This window comes from Lepisma saccharinum, chromosome 3 (genome assembly GCF_977018435.1).
Source record: "Lepisma saccharinum chromosome 3, izLepSacc3.1, whole genome shotgun sequence".
NCBI classification, from domain to species: Eukaryota; Metazoa; Arthropoda; class Insecta; order Zygentoma; family Lepismatidae; genus Lepisma; species Lepisma saccharinum.
The window spans coordinates 130,405,948-130,423,793 of NC_139231.1; the positions used below are offsets into that span (position 1 = coordinate 130,405,948).

The window sequence follows — 17,846 nt, forward strand, 5'->3', positions numbered from 1 at the left end:
TTCCTTGATTGAAAATGGGTAAAAGTTATAATAAAATATAAGAATGACTATGACTGGAACAAATTAAACAAAAAGCATTATGAGCTCATCTGGTGTATCAGGAAGAAAAGTCTCTCCAAGGATACAGTTATAATAATAATTATTACTGTTTGATAGTAAAACTAGTAATTAATTTTATATCAACAATCTGTCGCCCCAAAAAAAATTCTGTTTATGCAGATGGTAGCACGTTATCTGTTGTGCAGTCAGATTGGTTGGTAAGTTTTTGAGGGAGAATGTGTTCCGATTACTGAAGAAGAATTTCACGTACGTTTGCTAGTTATAACATCCAGAGGCATACTGGCAAAAGGACATTTGCTCCCCCCTGGGTTCCACCCCTTGATATTATTTTGTGGCCCCTTCAATTGTATTCAAAACAATATAATATAAAATGGATATATTTAACTATCACTATGAAATGCAGTAAGAAAGTACATCATACAGAACTCATAACCGTAAAAGAAAGTTTTGATCTTGCTTAGTACAAAATTTTGCGAATGGTGTTCAGAAAATATTTTTATAATTGTAATTGCAAAGTACAGTGAAATATATATAATTATTATATATAATTAAAATTTCAGATTTTTTTCTAAAAAAATAGGGTGTTTGAAAAGAAAGGAAAATAAATCAATCAAAGATAAAAATGGAAAGCCCCCCCTTCCTCTGCCTCCTTTCCCAAAATGGAATTGAAACTGTGTGCCAAAATGTTTCCGTGGTGTTAACTGCTATGCGGAACTGACTCCATTGGGTAAGCCAGTACACCCCTTTCGAACAGGTGTTCTCGGGATACCAACCAGGTTAGATTGGAGTTAGCTTCCAATGTTTCGAGCGCATACATCCCTGATGATGAGAGCAATGTATGCGCTCGAAACATTGGAAGCTAACTTCAATCTAACCTGGTTGGTAACCCGAGAACACCTGTTCGACTCACGTCGCCAGGAAAGCAACAATTCCTATTTTCAGTACACCCCTGTTAAAATCGGGAGCTCCAATTACATTTTGCAGTTTTAGTTAGTCTCTGCTCCTATGTGATGTAATGTAGTGCTTCAGTTTTATGTGGTAGAGTTAACAGAAGAGATTAATCCTGTGCTGACACACATGTATGTGAATGCACAATACTAACAATCGCATGTTATCTTGTGTACGTTGTTTTTATTAATGGATGTCTAGATTGATATTTTTAACACCTGCTTCTTTTTTATCTTTCAGATGATGAAGGGATAGCAGAGTCTGGAATGTGACAGTAGCAACCATTCCACATTGTTTCTGAAGCAGAGTACTTAGTGACGTGAACGTGTGATTCATCATGATGACAGTGATATTCATGGTATCTTTATAGAGCGTTACGAACACATCACACATTTTTTTAATCTTAGATCTGAAGTAACTTATTCGCAAGATAAAAGCATGATGTGGCGACTGTGCAATTTAAGCATGGCATGTCCATTATGAATTACAGTGTTTTTAATAAAAACAAAAGAAGAAATTGTTTCATGGCATGCATCCTGCAAACATTAAAACTGCTGGTCTCGTGATTGTCTCCGTTGTATTGCACAGTGCACATACTTGGTGCAATTATGTAGTTAAATCATTTCATGTTTCAAAATTGCTTCCACATACTCATTACAAGTCGGAAAACATGAACAGTGAAAACGGTAGTGAAATATTGCCTAGGTAAAAAAGAAAAAAAACTTTTGTTGTGTGCATTTTTTTAAAAAAAATTATAAGAAGTTTACAGTATATTGACAAAGAGCCTTTTTACTTAACATGGTGAGGTAGTACTTATTGCCAAAAGTATGTTTTATCTACTGTTAAACATAACTATGAGATGCTATATGAAGCTCTCTATACTATATAATACTCGTATTATATATGAATCTGTCACTAATGTACCTTTATTCCATGCAAATTATAACAAAAATATGTGTTCTTTATTTGTAAAATGACAGTTGTACATCTTGTAAATACTCAATAATATGACTACAGCTATGTATTAAGTCTTCCATGCAGAATTAAATGTTAATAGAACTGACAATTTACTTAAAAGCACCGTGTGAGAATTTGTGATAATGTCCCGATAAAAATTACTTCAGTTGCCATTGGATGATTACTAGTATGACAGTCAATATCATAAAAATAATGTTAATTTACTTATAGTTCAGATCCCTTTTAGTGTAGTAGACATTTAAAACCTCAAAAGGACAGGACATTCCATTGGACAGTTTGTTTTCAATAGGCTCACACAGGTTAAGGAAGAGATTTAAAAAAGATGTCCTCACTTTTTTTACAGTTCAGTCATTATTATACACAAAAAAACTCATTATACAACTAACAATAGAGCTTAAGGATTGTACAAAAATATGTCAACAGGCAATAGAAATTTGAAAAGTTTGTAGAAAAAATCTAGTGGCAACTTAAGTGTTCTTTGCAAGTTTCCATTTCATAAATTTTGCACATGTGGATAATTTGGTAAGAACCTTGGCGAAGTTCTGCTACCAGAATGTACTTCTATTTTATACCACAGCCTGTCACAACTTAGCATAACCGAAATATTGAAAGTACTGCCAGTAATGTGTAATGTTTTGTGTTTCATGTGAAAGTTCTTTGAACCTACATAAATACTGTATTTTAAGACAAATTGTATTTTCACTTTTGTTTACATGCAATTTTTGTACTTAAGTCATAATAATGCATCAATAATGTTTGCACAAAAAGTATGAGGGTACATGGTTGATTAGTACTGCAAGTGTAAATAAAAAAGCCCACATTATTGAAGAATGATTTTGTACCAGATATTTTGTAATGCATCTTAGTGGCAGACATAAATATACCAAACGCTCCTCTAATACCATAGAAAGTGAGTCAGTTTTAAAAATAGTAACAAAATAAATTTTTGTCTTCATTTGTTTTTAGTTGTATATCAGGAAAAGATAACTGGGTTAATCTGTAACTGAGCTCATTGGATGTCTTGAACTTCATTCATATGACTAGTGCATTCATATCTACTTAAACTAGCACTTAATGTTATATTTTGTTAGTGTTTGTGATGTTAGGTTGTGCAGTTTTTATATTTTGAAACCAATCTCGATCTTAAAATTTTGTTCTTCACAATTTTTTAAATCATTCATAATAATGGTTTCAACCTTAGATTTCCATCAACAATATGAGGCTTTGTTAGAATATCTTGTTAAAATTGTTCTTTTTCTTATTTCCATGACTTTATTGCACCGAGTAATCATTATGAAATGCTAGGGTTTAGATATGTGCAGAATAAACCATGTATGGTCAAGAAATTCTGAATCTATTTGGAAGAAAAATACAACCTGGGTTGACAAAATTTTCAAGGATAGAGAAATATCTGTTATATATGTGGATTTCTCCAATCAAAAGCAATATCCACATGTGGCTATGTCATAACAAATCATTTTGAATGTGTTACATTCAAAATATTTTCAATTCTACATTGTTACTGTGTTATTTCATTGTTACTATAAATGAAAAACAGATGTTACTTAATGTTAGAAAAAAACACTTTGTTTTGATTTCATGGCTGGACTTTGTGATGTAAGTTCATGTACAAATTGTATGTTGTTGATACATGTATGTATGTATATACTGTATATGTTTTGTCTTACTGTTGGTTGTTCAAATGTATTCTTCATTGTCATACTTCACATCTTCTGTCATAGATGATTCCTTGTGCTCACCATATTGTTAATTTTAAATCTTTCAAACCATTATTTTCATCTTCAGATTTTGAACTTTACTTCCTTTAATATTAGTGGTAAAATAAGTTGTTATTCTAACATAAAATAATGAAAATAGTATTATTAAAATATACTTCTGCAGTTAGTATTCAAGGCAGCTGTTGGTAGAGTATTTTTTAAAACTGTGATATTTTAAAATAAATACATTTGGCGTTTATTGAACACAAAATTAATGATAGCACAAGCAAGTTATTTTGGTGCACATAATGTAAGCTTTATTTAACATATTAATAAAATAGAAAATTCAGTGTAATATGAAACGAACAGTGTACACATCTTGAAAACGGGTAATAAACAGGGCAAAAGTACTTAACTAAAAACATTGATAGAGAAACAAAATCATTCAGGTGATAAAAATATTCTAAAATTCTTGTGAGAATTTCCTTTTGTTGTGAAAAATGTTGTGTGTATGTTTTTGTGTAATCCCATAAAAACAATTGAATGTGTGTTACATGACTCTTGTAATTGTTACGTTTTCAGAATGACAGGGAATTGTGATGTCTTTCCAAATACTACTTTAAAAGCCCAAATGCTTTGAAACTTTTTCTGAAAGAATATATGAGGAATGTGACCTTTTTTTTTTAAGGTATTTCAGTGTAAGTTTCTGTTCTACATGACAGGATACAACACATTTTAACATTTGACATGTATTTTATGGTAGTAATTATAACTTTTGCAAATAGTTTTTACCCTCCAAATTCTCAATTTTACTTGAAAGTAATTCTCAGAGTTAAAAACTGTATTTTGTTTTCCACCTTGAATCATAAATTGATTTGTAGACAGATAAAATCAACGTTGGGGCATATTGATCTTTCCTATACAGATCTTTTTTCTTATTTTTTTCTGTGTGTGTGTGCTTCCTCACGCACCTTCTCTGGTATGTTGATTGGTGGTTCACACCATGACTTTGAAACTTATTTCTATGCTATTCAATATTCATTTACCATTACAGGATACAATTGAAGTTTGCAAAGTTTATGTTTTTGGTGTGGCTTTTTTTTTCATTCTTTTTGGCTAGTATTCTATTTTGCTTTCAACATTGGATGCAACAGAACATGATTTGCTTTCTAGATTTCCTGACGGTAATATCTTATCCTCTTATCTAGTTTTGTGATATTGACCGACTGCTAAATTCAGATTTGATATATCAGCTAAACCAGGACAGAGGAAAAAAAACTTTCAAAGTGGTAAAATTAGAGTTTATACCATTTGATGTAGAACTGTTAAATTATAAATCCATAGGACATGAAATGTTGATGGAAATAATGATATGAAATAGAATCCTAGAATGTGGGAATTTAAGGATAAAATAACTGTAGAACTGAAAATGTGAGATGACTCATTCTGCTCAAGTAACTGTTTACAGACAATTTCTACAATTTAACTCCTTCAAAATGTAATATAAAACATTTAAGCATCCAAAGTTAAAGAAAAAATTCAAAATTAGTTCCTCAAACATGATGTACAAAATTATTCAGTTAGGCAGCATAAAAACTGTAGGGTAAATATAGCAGTGTGTGATGTATTGATCCAAGGCCGTTTAATAACAAAAAGTACATTTTATTGTCAATACAGTTTATCACCCCTAAAGCACAGCAGGAAAAAATCCAATTGAATGACAATGTGCTTTGAAGGTCTGTGGCAGTAAATATCTTATGTGCCTTAACAAGAAGAAATAACAGGTGTGAGAGTTTCCTTTTTGGGACAACATATATGGAACTACAGTTAAATTATACAATATATTTTTAAAAGCAATAAATTTATTTTCTCTTTTTATACTTTTTAAGCTGTACATATCATTTTATATCAAAAAGATTTATTAGTGAATTTATGTATACCGTCCATTAGTTTGTAAGGAATAAAAGTCCTAGATGAAATCATAATATAGAGAAGTGCATTATGCAGTTGTTATTACAGCCGAAGACATACAGCAATGCATAATGTGCAAAATGTCATGTATGTCCCAGTGAAATGCTGTTGTTTCCGTTAAAAACTAATCGGGGGAAAAGGCATAGCTGACATGGTTAAGGATGTAAATTAGACATGTACTTAACATTGTTATGAATAATATGATGTTTGTTTTTAAACATCTTTCAGAGACATTAAGAATGTACTGTGATTATGTACATGAATTAAGAGGTATATTTTACCCTCTCTTTGTTTTTATATATATATGAATATAAATGAGTAAAGATATATTTATGTTTTTCTTTCCTTGGTAGCTGTACCCTAGTAAACAATCCAATAAACAGCATTTGATCAATTCATTTTCAAGTGCGTGCAGGGCTTGAAGTGAGCCGGAACACACTGGAACTCTATTCCAGCAAGTCAATTTGGTGCTGGAACTCAGTTCCTGCTGCAACATTGGACATCGATTTCACTCATTTATATAAAAGTCCATCCTTTGTTATGTTAATTCTTGCAAACAATAGATGAAGAGCAAAAATAAATAGGGTGTTCCGTATAGGACACCGAATTAGAAAATTAAATAAAAATAGGGAAATATCATGAAAATAGTTAATTTCCCATATATGTAAGCAGTAACATCTCCCATTTACATATCAAAGACAATGTCAGGCATATGTCCACTCGTACTGAGTCTGCATGCATTTATACGCTCCACAAAATTATTGATAACCCTCTCGCAGATGTCTGTCCCGATGCCTCCAATCACCCGTATGATTTCCACCTTCAGTTCCAAAATGGTTCGTGGTTTGTTGGCGTACACCTGTGATTTCACAAACCCCCATAAGAAGAAATCACCAGATGCAAGATCACATGACTTTGCCGGCCATTCCTGGTTACCGTGCAGAGACATCACTTTCATGGAGTTCCATATCGTAACAACAAACTAGTGAAAACAATTGAGGCTACATTAATCAGCATGACAACAGATACCAACATTGATAAGAACAGTTCTGCCAACCTCAAAACAAAACAATAGCACTTGATTCAAATTTGGCATCCTATACGGAACACCTTTTAGAAAGTTCTTATATTAAATTTGTCTCCTAGGTCCGGAAATTCAGAAAAAAAAATTGTCAGTCCTGTGTGTTTAGGATGTAAATGAGAATCTAACTTCCTGAAATGGCAGTTCTTGTGTTTATGTATTTACTTTGAATGCATTAGTAATAATAATTGGGGCTTTTTTTTTCTGGCATTACACACAAGTGTACTGTACCAGCATCTTTTTATTGGTGAGGATAGAACTAAGAACATTTTATTGAAAGAAATGCATGATCATTATTAACATATCACAATACTTGATGTAGTTCTTATGATAAACACAGTTAGAACAACAAACCTGCTTGAAAAGTACTAAAACCTTTCTTCCCAGAAAAAAAACATAATAATAATAATTACCATTGTTATCGAGAAGACTTAGGTGGGCAGGCCTTGTGGCACGAATTCTTCTTGGGAAACCTGATGGTAAGAGACCTATAGGAAGGCCAGGACGAAGATGGAGGGAAAACGTTGAGATGGGCCTAAAGGAAATGGGTAAGGATGGAAGATTGGATTGATCTTGCCCAGGATAGGGACAGATGGAAGGCTTGTGTTGCTGCAGCCATAAACCTTCGGTTTAAGAAGGCCAGAGTGTGAGTGAGAGCGCGAGAGAGAGTTTTAATATGCATTTACTACTACTACTAATAATAATAATAATAATAATTACCTGTGCCTGTTCATTTGTGGTTGGAATTCCAGCTAGTGACTGAAACCACTTTAAGCACTGGTAGTGTGTCACTAGTGAATTCAGTGTGAAAACACCTTATGACAAAAATGTTTACACTTCTCCACTGTAAACATGTCAGAGTAGGTTCAGCTTTTTTTTATTTATTTATTTACTACTAATCACTAATGTCCATACCTATATGGCAATATGAGAACAAGAAAGAGTCAAATCCTGCATATCAATGTTCTTAAAAAAATCATAACCATTGTTGGGTATTACAAGATAATACAGTAAATGATGTTATTACATGGGTTTTTATTCTTGACAACATTTTGTTCTGGATTCCGAGAACTCCCGATGGCATAATGGTGACATCATCCCCTTGTAATCAACGAGTCCTGGGTTCGATGTCTGGTGGAGTCACACCGCACAGAGGTTTGGATTCCACTTTAATCTGTAGGTCCAGTCCCGATTAGCCTATCTGTGCATCAAGTGGACATAATACAATTCCAACAAAAACAATGAGAAAAAACAGTTGCACTCAAAAAAACCTTACATAGCTAAGCAGTCTACGCTGATAAAATATGATCTGTTTTTGTATTCTCCTGGAAACAAGGACAAAACGTCACCACATGTACAAAAACATTCTTAACAGTAACTTCTGCTGTATTATTTTTGTAAAATACTGCATATCAACATTGACTGATTCACCAATGTGATGTGCAATTCATTGCTGTCATATGATCCTATAGGCCATCTTTTCAACATAAGTGATTAATATACAAAACCTATACTGTGGTGAAACTTTTTTCAATAGTGATCAAACAAGGTGAAAAAAATCAGTGGCTTAGAAAACCAATTTATTACGAAAAATAAAAAATATCTGTAAACATTCATTCAAGTTTTTACAAGGCACATTTCCATTAGCTACATGAAGATAAATTATATGTAAATGGAAATTATATTTGAACCAGTTACATTTCATGAATGCCTTAATCCAAAGCTTATCGAAACAAATTGAAATAAGTTATTCGGGAAAGCAACACTCAAATTGAGAATGTGGCTAAAATCCTTGAGATGTTATTTTTTTACATCGACACATTGGCATGTCTACAGCAGCGAGTTCATATAGTTTAAATACCTCTTAGACAGAATTACCATTCTTATGTTCAGATCAAATAACAGTACTCCATTTATAACAACATTCTTTATTCGCCTGGAAAACGATCATATGAATATTTACACTTCAAACGATTACCTAGAATTAGTTTCTTTATGTTAGCGTGTTCCTCCTCACCTATTTGGCGGCATGCATCAACTTCCAAAGAAAGCAGGTAGTTGTTGAGTGACAACAAAGTGACCACGTGTTCCAACCTCAAGCCACGACACCTTAAAAACTGAATCATTTTGAGATTTTCAAAACTATTATTTTGAAGAATGAATGTCAAAGACTCGCTGTCCATTCTGCTTGATAAAGCTAAATTTGTCAATGCCGGACTACACAGGAAAGGATAATACAAACTATCTAGAATTGGTTCGTCAGCATAGATTGCTTCAGATAGGGATAAGATTTGTAAATGTGCCAAAGGATTATTCTGTGTTAACGGATCAAGTTTGTGTGTAGCGTCATCCACTTCAAGCCACCTTAGTCCTCTGCACCTTGCAATAAGGTCCATGTCTATGCCAGTCACTCTGTTCAACCTCAAAGTTCTTAGTGTGTTTGAATACTTTTTGATAATCGGTGCTATTCCTTTATTGAAAAACTCTCCTGGAGGTTGGTCTTTTGGGGAGAACCAAAGCAAGAAAGCAAAGTTCTGGATCTGGGATAATCTTAGGAATGGGGACAGCATTAGACCATCGATGTTTTTTGATGCAACCACTATCACTTCGTTCAGATCTGGGCATAAGGTGACCACGGAGTTTATCACTGGATGGTAGAATCTGGAGTGCCGATCATGGTCTGGACCACTAATCTCTATGTGAATGTTTTGAAGCTTGAACTGTGGTAGCTGGTGTCTATTATCTTTGAAGATCTTGTGCAGAGCCCCAGCCACTCTATTGTGTTGGAAGATCTGCAACTGTGGAGTGTTTAGCAATATAGAAGCAATATCATCTGTCGTAAAGTCCAAATTGTACACATGAAGCTCTTGTAATCCACAGAAAAGACCATCCTCGTAGCCTTGCCAACCAATAGAATATCTCTGGCTTGTCAAACTGAACATAAAAGAAAAAAATCAAACAAGTGAATTAATTTGCTGTCAAAACTATGAAATGTTATTTTTATACTACAGTGGACACTATTCAATTCGAACTTGGATAATTTGAATGGAAGTTTATTCTCCTTCAAATCATCTTTGATGATGTAATGTTTTTGTTAATTTTAATTTTGTTGAATTCGAATTAAAAAGAGTCCACTATTATTTTCCGATCAAATGGTAGCAAAGAAATGGAAACATACAAGCATCTGGTATATCTCAAGCATGTCTTGTACATCAAATCACAGAAGAAAAAGTCCCTAAGAAAAATGTTCTCTCTCTTTATAAAAATTATCTATTAACATGACAATGAAGAATTACACAATACAAGAGGAATTTTCTTAGTACCTTGTTGGTAATACATGGTGAGAGATATACTGTATTTTTTTATAAAAGGAAGCATTAATTTTCATACTGGGAAATATATTATAACATATATTAAAAAATTATGAATCAAAATATAGCAACATGAATTTTCTTGCATAAAACACTTTCATTTTTACCTTTACAATTCATATTTTAATATTGGTGCAGGTGCGACTTACTCACGTAGTATAAATTATCAGTACAATATAAAAAGAAAAAATCTTTTACAAAATACCTAAAAGTACTTACGTTGGTGAGTATATGATTTCCGTGAAACTACGTTTCGGGATGTAACTACTTCCTTCATCAGGGAGATAGTCTATGCCAATTTAATTATACCATTGGTTGCGTCAAACAAGACACGGATCAAGAGGTATGGTAAAAATGGATAAAAAGATTAAAATGTGATTTAAGGCAGCTGAATATGTGTAGGTATTTTATAAAAGATTTTTTCTTTTTATTTTGTACTGATACCTTTACAAAACTTCTAGATTTAACTATTTGGTTCACTTAAACAGATAACACCATCGTAATGAAAAAGACCACTGGGAAGGGGGAAAAAAAGGGCTTCAAGTAGTCAGAAATAGTGGAAACAATGTTTTAATAAGGCATTTTATATCTTCTTTTTTTAAAAAGCAAACATGAAGTTATAATTCTCACCCAATCAATGAAGTAGCATCCCCTAGTACCAACTCACTGTAGACATCAAAGTTGCAAAAGATATAGTTATCCAAATCCACCAAAGTGTATCTATGTTTCAGTTCTATTAGCTGCTGCACAGGAATATCTGTATCCTTAGTCCACTGAATGCTCAACCATTTCAGATTCTGAAAAATAATTCAATGCAAAATATTAGAGCTTGCGTGAGTATCAGTGTTGCCAACCATACAGTCATGACCGTACATGTACAGACGTAGAGTCCGGACTTTGGTAAAAATGTGCACAATGTCGAACCAGTACAGAAATGTTACATGAAAGTTTAAAACTGAAATTCTGCAACGTTGCAATTGTAGAAATTATTGCTAAATTACAACTTCAAAACATGTCAACAATGAAGGTCTTATAACAATAACAATCACATTAACATTTGTGCCAAGAAAGAGGCAAACGACTGCCAAACGTTTGAAAGATTGGCCATACCGAGTGTAAACACAAACATCAACAATTGACATAGAACAAAGGAGTTCCCCTCTTCCCCGAAGAAATGGACTTATATTCACTCAACTATTGGGACCGAAAAGATAGTGATTCGGTAATTTGGTGACAGTCGATCTATCTATATATATGGGGCAGTTCATGTGGTTGTGATAAATATATTTCTAGGGAATTCTTAAACCAAGCATACGGTCCTGAAGACAAAAATATGATCCATTTTAATACGTATTCTCAATAATATTTAAAAATACAAAATTTCTTGCACTTATGTTTAGGTGAGTATCTATTTTTTCCGAACGACGTTTCGGGAAACTACTGTTCCCTTCCTCAGGTTCTTTTTTTAGGCTATCTGAAATACTCCATAGCCACGTCAAATCTCTTCAAAAGCCAGGAAAAAGGATACAGGTATAACTTTGGTGCAAGGAAGAATTTGGAAAATTTGCTAAGACCTATTAAAACTCCCATACCCCCATGACTGTTTAAAACCACAACAATAAAAACATTCTGTCTAAAAGAACCATTTTTAAATATTATTGAGAATACATATTAATCTGAAAAAGTGAGTAATTCGCAAAACCATAAGTTATGAATTTACGATCCATTTGCCGTGTGCGTACAGTCTTATCCTGTTCAGAGGTTGGCAACGATGGTGTGTTTGCATTACTAACACAACTGAATGACCAGAGAGAGCAAGTTTATAAATGCCAAAGCACTTACACTTCAGCAGCAATTTCAAGGTAGCACTGCACCAAGGTGCCACAATATGTTGACGTTGACTCAGAAGTCCTGCCAATCAACATTTACTTTGCAGTGCATAAAAATGGACAATCAGGGGAAAACATTTCTTTTCAGCTCGAGAGAATACACCAAGAGGAAGCTTTATAGAAGTTAGGAAGTATGCCTGTGTGTGTGTGTCAGGACCTGGCTGCCCTCTCTGTCGTCAGCAGCAAGGTATATGCACAGAGTAGGGGCCCTATTGGCACCCTACTTACCATCACTGTTCGTTTTGCTTGATGACTAATTATGGCTATTCAGCCCAGTACCACACCACGGCCACCATGATGTCAAACTAGTAACATTGTTGCCTTGCAATGAAGGGTCTCAGGTTCGATACCCGGTGAAGCCACATTCCACAGTGGGCCGGATTCCACTTTAAACTGTACGTCCAGTCCCGATTAGCCTATATGTGCTTACAATGATTTTAAGAACTCAAAACTCTGTACTTTGCCAACTGAATAACTGTATGGTTAGTGTAGATTAATAGAGTGAGAGGGAGAAAAAGAGTCTACCTACAATTTACAAGATGATTTTGAACGATTAGCAAGATATTTTATCAAAACATGGGGCCACTACTCACATATTAAGAGAGACCTGGCTTTCCCTGCCAACTTTATTTCCTCTTTCTTTATGTGGCATGGCTGTGACAGTTTTTTTAAAAAAAGAACTTGGTACAAACATGATCAATAAAGTCATTAGCATATTCTGAAAATTTGAGCTTGTATAACAACAATTCTTATTTATTGAATGTATTTAGTATGCATATTAATTAATATAATACAAATAAAACACTAATGCAGGCATGCAAGTAAAACAAACAGAAATCCGACAACTTAAAATTTTCCAGCAATTTCTACATGTACAGTGAAACCCCGATTTTGTTTTACATTTTCCCACATTATATATTCAATCTTGATGGTTCCAACATAGCAAAACATTATAAAACTTTCCTCGGTTTTACATTTTCTCTGCTTTTTAAGTCTTTTTGAGCTTAGTCAAGTGAAAAATGTAAGATCGAGGTTCCACTGTATATACATGTGAAAAAAGTTGTTTGCCAGCAGTAAACCAGGTAACATGAGAGAATATGCCACTGAATAGTGTATATATTTAATCACAACAATCTACCATAATTATTGTGACAGTAATCTATGCTCTGCATTCAAATATAATAGTTTATAGCCAAAAGTTAAAAAGTAACTTACTTTACACCTTTCCGTGACAAATTCCAGAAGTCCTATATTAGGAATATAAGCCCAACGAACTAATGGTGTTAGGAACACTTTCCATGAATCTTTCCAAATCACTCTGTGATGCGTGGAACCTATTGATCCAGATATTGCATGTATGAAGAGATCCTCTACAACAATACTAGCTGCAATATTAAAAGTGAGTAAATTACACAGAAGAGATAGAAACTGTTACTGGCATTTCAACTTAGTAGTACACAATTGAAAAAATTATGGAGATCTGTAGAAATTTATTATGAATTTTTAATGCAATATCTTTTCTAGTTAGTGTTAGTGGATGAAAATGCAGTAAACATGGTTGGTTATTAATGTTAATTTTCTTTGAAAATATCTACAATAATGTTACTTCTCTGTATAAAATAAGAATCCCAAATAAGATTTTATTATATATATATATATATATATATATATATATATATATATATAAAACATCAACTTACGTAATTCATCCAGTGGTCCACAATTTTCCTCATCATTCCAACAGTTATGTTTAGTGTAATAGAACGACAACTTTTGTAAGCATAATTTATACAAGCTGTCTGGTGATGTGCACTGTGGCATTGCTAATTTCTTTCAAAACCTACATGTTGATAGGAAAATATAATGTTAGAAAATGAAAGCTAAGTCCTAATCCACACAATGTTATACATAAAGTTTTAATGACCAAGCAGAAGATTAGTGTACACATATGTCTCATTAAAAGCAGCAAAACCACTTCATTAGAAACATGGACAATGACTGGATTTTAGATATGATGCACGAACAATTCTCTTGTTTATTTGTCAACTTTTTAGCCACACATGGATTATTAAATGAAGGGTTCGGGTGTACAACATGGTAAGTGACATTTTGGTTATTTTTGAGTTACAAAGTAAAATGTGCCATCCCTCAATTTTCTAGTGAAATTGCCATGTCATACAATTTGCACTGGACTCGGTGAAGCCTTCTGAAACTGATAAACACAACACGAAAACAACAATTTATCTACAGTATAGCTTCTAACAACATTTTTTTCTTAATGAAATGTCAAAAATGACCAAAATGACACCATATTTTACACCCGAGCCCTTCAAATAACATTCACGACTACAGTGTTCCTGATGATCTGAACGAAGTTATCACTTTACTGGAAAAAAAAAAAATATATCACATTATTATAACTATGAGGATCACCTTTGGCTCCATAGCACATAACGCTGACCACCCTGCCATGGTCGTAGGTGACAGATCTCTTACCACCTTCACCGAAGTTCCTTGGCTTTGAGTATGGGTGTTCCATGGAAGTGTCCGTTCATAACTTTCATCTAATCATCACTTAAACTCATCATTGCAATTGGCCAAAAGTGGTAGAAAAGTGACACTCAATAACAAGAATACAAATACCATACAAGTATACCAAATTATTCATAAGAATGAGGATGAATGGAGAACAGATAAAATATATATGAAGGAATTAACACAATGAATAGTTGCAGGGAAAGAGTTTCACAAAATATTTCTTTTTCGTTGTTTTATCTGGATGTATTTAGTTCAGAGGTGTGGTGTGCATGTAACCGGTGTTACCACAGCAAAATGTGAAGAATTAAGAAGTTGATGAAAAGATTCTCTCGGGCTATCGACCAGGTGAGTTGTGGAAAACATTCCACAACTCACCTGATCAATAGCCCGATATAATCTTTTCATCATTCGTCACCAGGAAAGCTTCAAGACTTACTTCAATTAAGAAGTTGTTTTAACTAATAAAAACATTGTTAAATACGTTAACCAACAACATTGCCATTAAGTAGATATTACAGGGAATTTTTTTTTCTGCAGCCAATTGAAGCAAAGAGGGAGGCCATTTCCGCTACCCTGAAGAGGTAAAAGTGTGGGAAGACTTTGGGTCAAAGTGTATTACGGGGTTCTTCATATGCATGTTAAGGGGCCCTGTTACCTTTCAGGCCAGTGTTGTCACGTTGGATTGGTAGAAAAGAGCTAAATCCCACCTAAAGCTACTAGAGCGGTTAGGTAATAGACGAAAAGATAGTTCCTTGGTGCGATTTGTGCAAACGTTGCTCCAAGAAACTAAGTTGGAAACAGTAGAACGTACAGCTGGACTTCCCTTCCATAGTTTGACTACCGCTGGGGGAGCGTAATTCTGTCATTTGCTCACCACACAAACATCCAACTGGCTTTAGAAATGTGGTTGTTCTTCTTCCCCATTCCACCTCAATTGCAAAAAAGACAGATATGAAGAATTGACAAGGGTCGACCACTCTTCATTGCATTTTCATGGTAACTGTCTCATTAGTGGTATTCTTATTACTACTTTGATCTAGTCAAAACACCTGTAACTCATTTATTTCGTCATTTTTAACATTGCTACTTACTTATTGTGCATTGCGGAACATTCTATATTTCTCACGAAGATAACTTCAATTTTTCGTGTTACGAGTAATTATTGTTGTTCCTTTTCTTCACTTGCGTGACACACAATATGGCGCGAGCGTTCTGGATCATCATACGTCATGCTTGGGTTTTGTCGATTTGGAGTGGGTATGCAGTGATTCCAACCTTGTAAATGAAAAAAAAATACCTTCCGTGTTAATTTTCTAACTTTTCCCGGGTTTTAAATTATGCTAATACATAGAACCATGCACGGATAGCCCCACAAACCATTCACGGTAAGGTTAGGTTAGGCAAGCATAGATAAAATTTGGGGTCACGTCATCTTTTTGGAAAAAGACATGGTGGTTGGAAACAGTGACAGGGTGTTACATCATCAACATCCGTTTCTCGTAGGGGAAGTACATGGAAGCAAAGGCAATTGCGATATTTTTATACATATAAACATGAATTATTGCTAAAAAAGATGGAACAATGACAGAAAATACATTCCGGAACTTCAACAATGCTACAGAAAGTGATTTGCGTAAGTAGTTTCTTCTGTAAAAATGATGAAATCCGTTTTGACTAGATCAAAGTGTACTGTATTCTTTGTAGGAGTGTTTGTGGCTAAATCAATGAGCAGATTGCAAAAAAAAGAACGAAATGGATCGAAGGTTTTCTTTGTTTTTTTGGCAGGGGGTGGAGTTGATAACGTCTAGCAGGCATAATCGTCATACTGATGGCCGGCAACACTTTTGAAAAAGTCATGCCACACCACGAATTTAGTTATGTTAAGTTCAATAAGTTGATGAAAGGATATTATAAACATGTTCTCAATTTGGATTGTGTAATGATTTTTATATTTTACAGAAGCATGGGGAATGCATTTAGAGTACTGTAGAAATTAGTGAAAATATGTAAGGAGAATAATGAGAATGTTAATTACAGAACTACTACTATTATTTTTATGAGAAATTATACACGAAAAGATTTGCATAAAGTGATAGATAAGCATGGCTTTCATCACAATGGTAAGAACACCAAACCTATATTCATGCCTAAAAGTTTTCATTTCACACCCACTCGTTCTTAGTGATATCTCACATTACTCGATGTAGCTGAATTTAGTTATTTTTTAAAAAAGTATTTAGGCCAGTACAAATTTCAAAGCTCGGCAAATTGTTTCGCAGATATTACACAGTTGTCTACAAGCAAAACCGTTAAAATAGGGTATGAATGTGCAGCGGTACATGTATGACTATGATGTGATTCATGGATAAAATAAATCTAATCCATTCCGAAGTTACCATAAGTTCTCTTTTCCATGGACATGTCTTCTTTTCAGATAATAAAATTTTCAGATAATAAAAAAGAGCGCGTTTGGGTGGATGTTCTTTTCATAGTAACAATATCCTGGAGGGTTTTCTACAAATCCTTAATAAAAAAACAAAAATTAAAATCAGCATCGCATCACAAAACGTTAGCTTGTTCTACGACACAGACTACGACATATGACATGCTGTAAACAAACGAAATCGACCATCGCAAAAATGGATATTGAAATACATTCGATATGCTCGATAAAAGCCTATTTGATTTGCTGTATAGATATTGGCAGTGTCTGCTGCCACGTTTTTTTTCTGCTGGGACCTCAAAAAAGATGCGCGTGGCAGTAGACTCGGTCTTTGTTTTATCGTGATTTCATCATGCTATGTATGCAATTACGTCTGTAACACATACTGTGAAGTTGTAGCGATTACTTTCACAAAAATGTTTTAAGATTGGGTCCCTCAGCATTCGTGCTGTGATATCGGACATGTCAGTCAAACATTACAATATGGCAAGATTACTAGACTAGCACAGACTTTGTCTGGGTTTTACTAAGTTTAGTTTAGTTTATTTGCGTCCAAGGACTACCGGTGTGTACAAATTACAGTACATGGTAAATAAGACATATACTACCATGCTCATGTTCGATCCCCGGCCGGTTCTATTCCGGGAACTTTTCTAACGTTGGAAGCGGCCCCGCCGCCAACCCAGCGTCGAATGACATGGGTACGTACCTGGGATAAACCATAGACATACTGGTGGGTAAAGGCGTTCAGGGGCGTGATGCTGATCACATCTCCCCCCATCATGACCGGATGAGGACAGTGTGGGGCGTTACCCCCACACCCCCTGTACGCCTTCATGGCGTGGTGCT

The 17,846-nt window shown here is 34.3% G+C and overlaps 2 protein-coding genes across 5 annotated transcripts in view; one reads left to right on the forward strand and one right to left on the reverse strand.

Moving 5' to 3' along the window:
- Positions 1–6,002, forward strand: part of Ptp10D (Protein tyrosine phosphatase 10D) — a 203,349-nt gene extending 197,347 nt beyond the window's left edge. For all 3 annotated transcript variants that reach the window (XM_083119396.1, XM_083119397.1, XM_083119398.1), the window contains one exon: positions 1,249–6,002. Coding sequence is in view for 1 of the 3 variants with exons in the window: in XM_083119397.1 (XP_082975523.1) it covers positions 1,249–1,280 (32 nt within the window). In the remaining 2 variants the exon portion in view is untranslated. The remainder of the gene's footprint in view (positions 1–1,248) is intronic.
- Positions 6,003–8,322: 2,320 nt separating this feature from the next.
- LOC145986004 (uncharacterized) lies at positions 8,323–17,657 on the reverse strand. 2 transcript variants are annotated; one of them, XM_083120170.1, is made up of 5 exons: positions 17,606–17,657; positions 13,717–13,856; positions 13,232–13,401; positions 10,758–10,924; positions 8,323–9,690 (listed from the first exon to the last, which is right to left on the reverse strand). In XM_083120170.1, exons 2-5 carry the CDS (start codon positions 13,835–13,837, stop codon positions 8,685–8,687), a joined length of 1,464 nt encoding a protein of 487 aa, XP_082976296.1. In that variant the 5' UTR covers positions 13,838–13,856; positions 17,606–17,657; the 3' UTR covers positions 8,323–8,684. The 2 variants fall into 2 exon arrangements, with proteins under 2 accessions (XP_082976296.1, XP_082976295.1); XM_083120169.1 differs by lacking the exon at positions 17,606–17,657 and adding an exon at positions 16,951–17,155.
- Between the last annotated feature and the right edge of the window lie 189 nt (positions 17,658–17,846).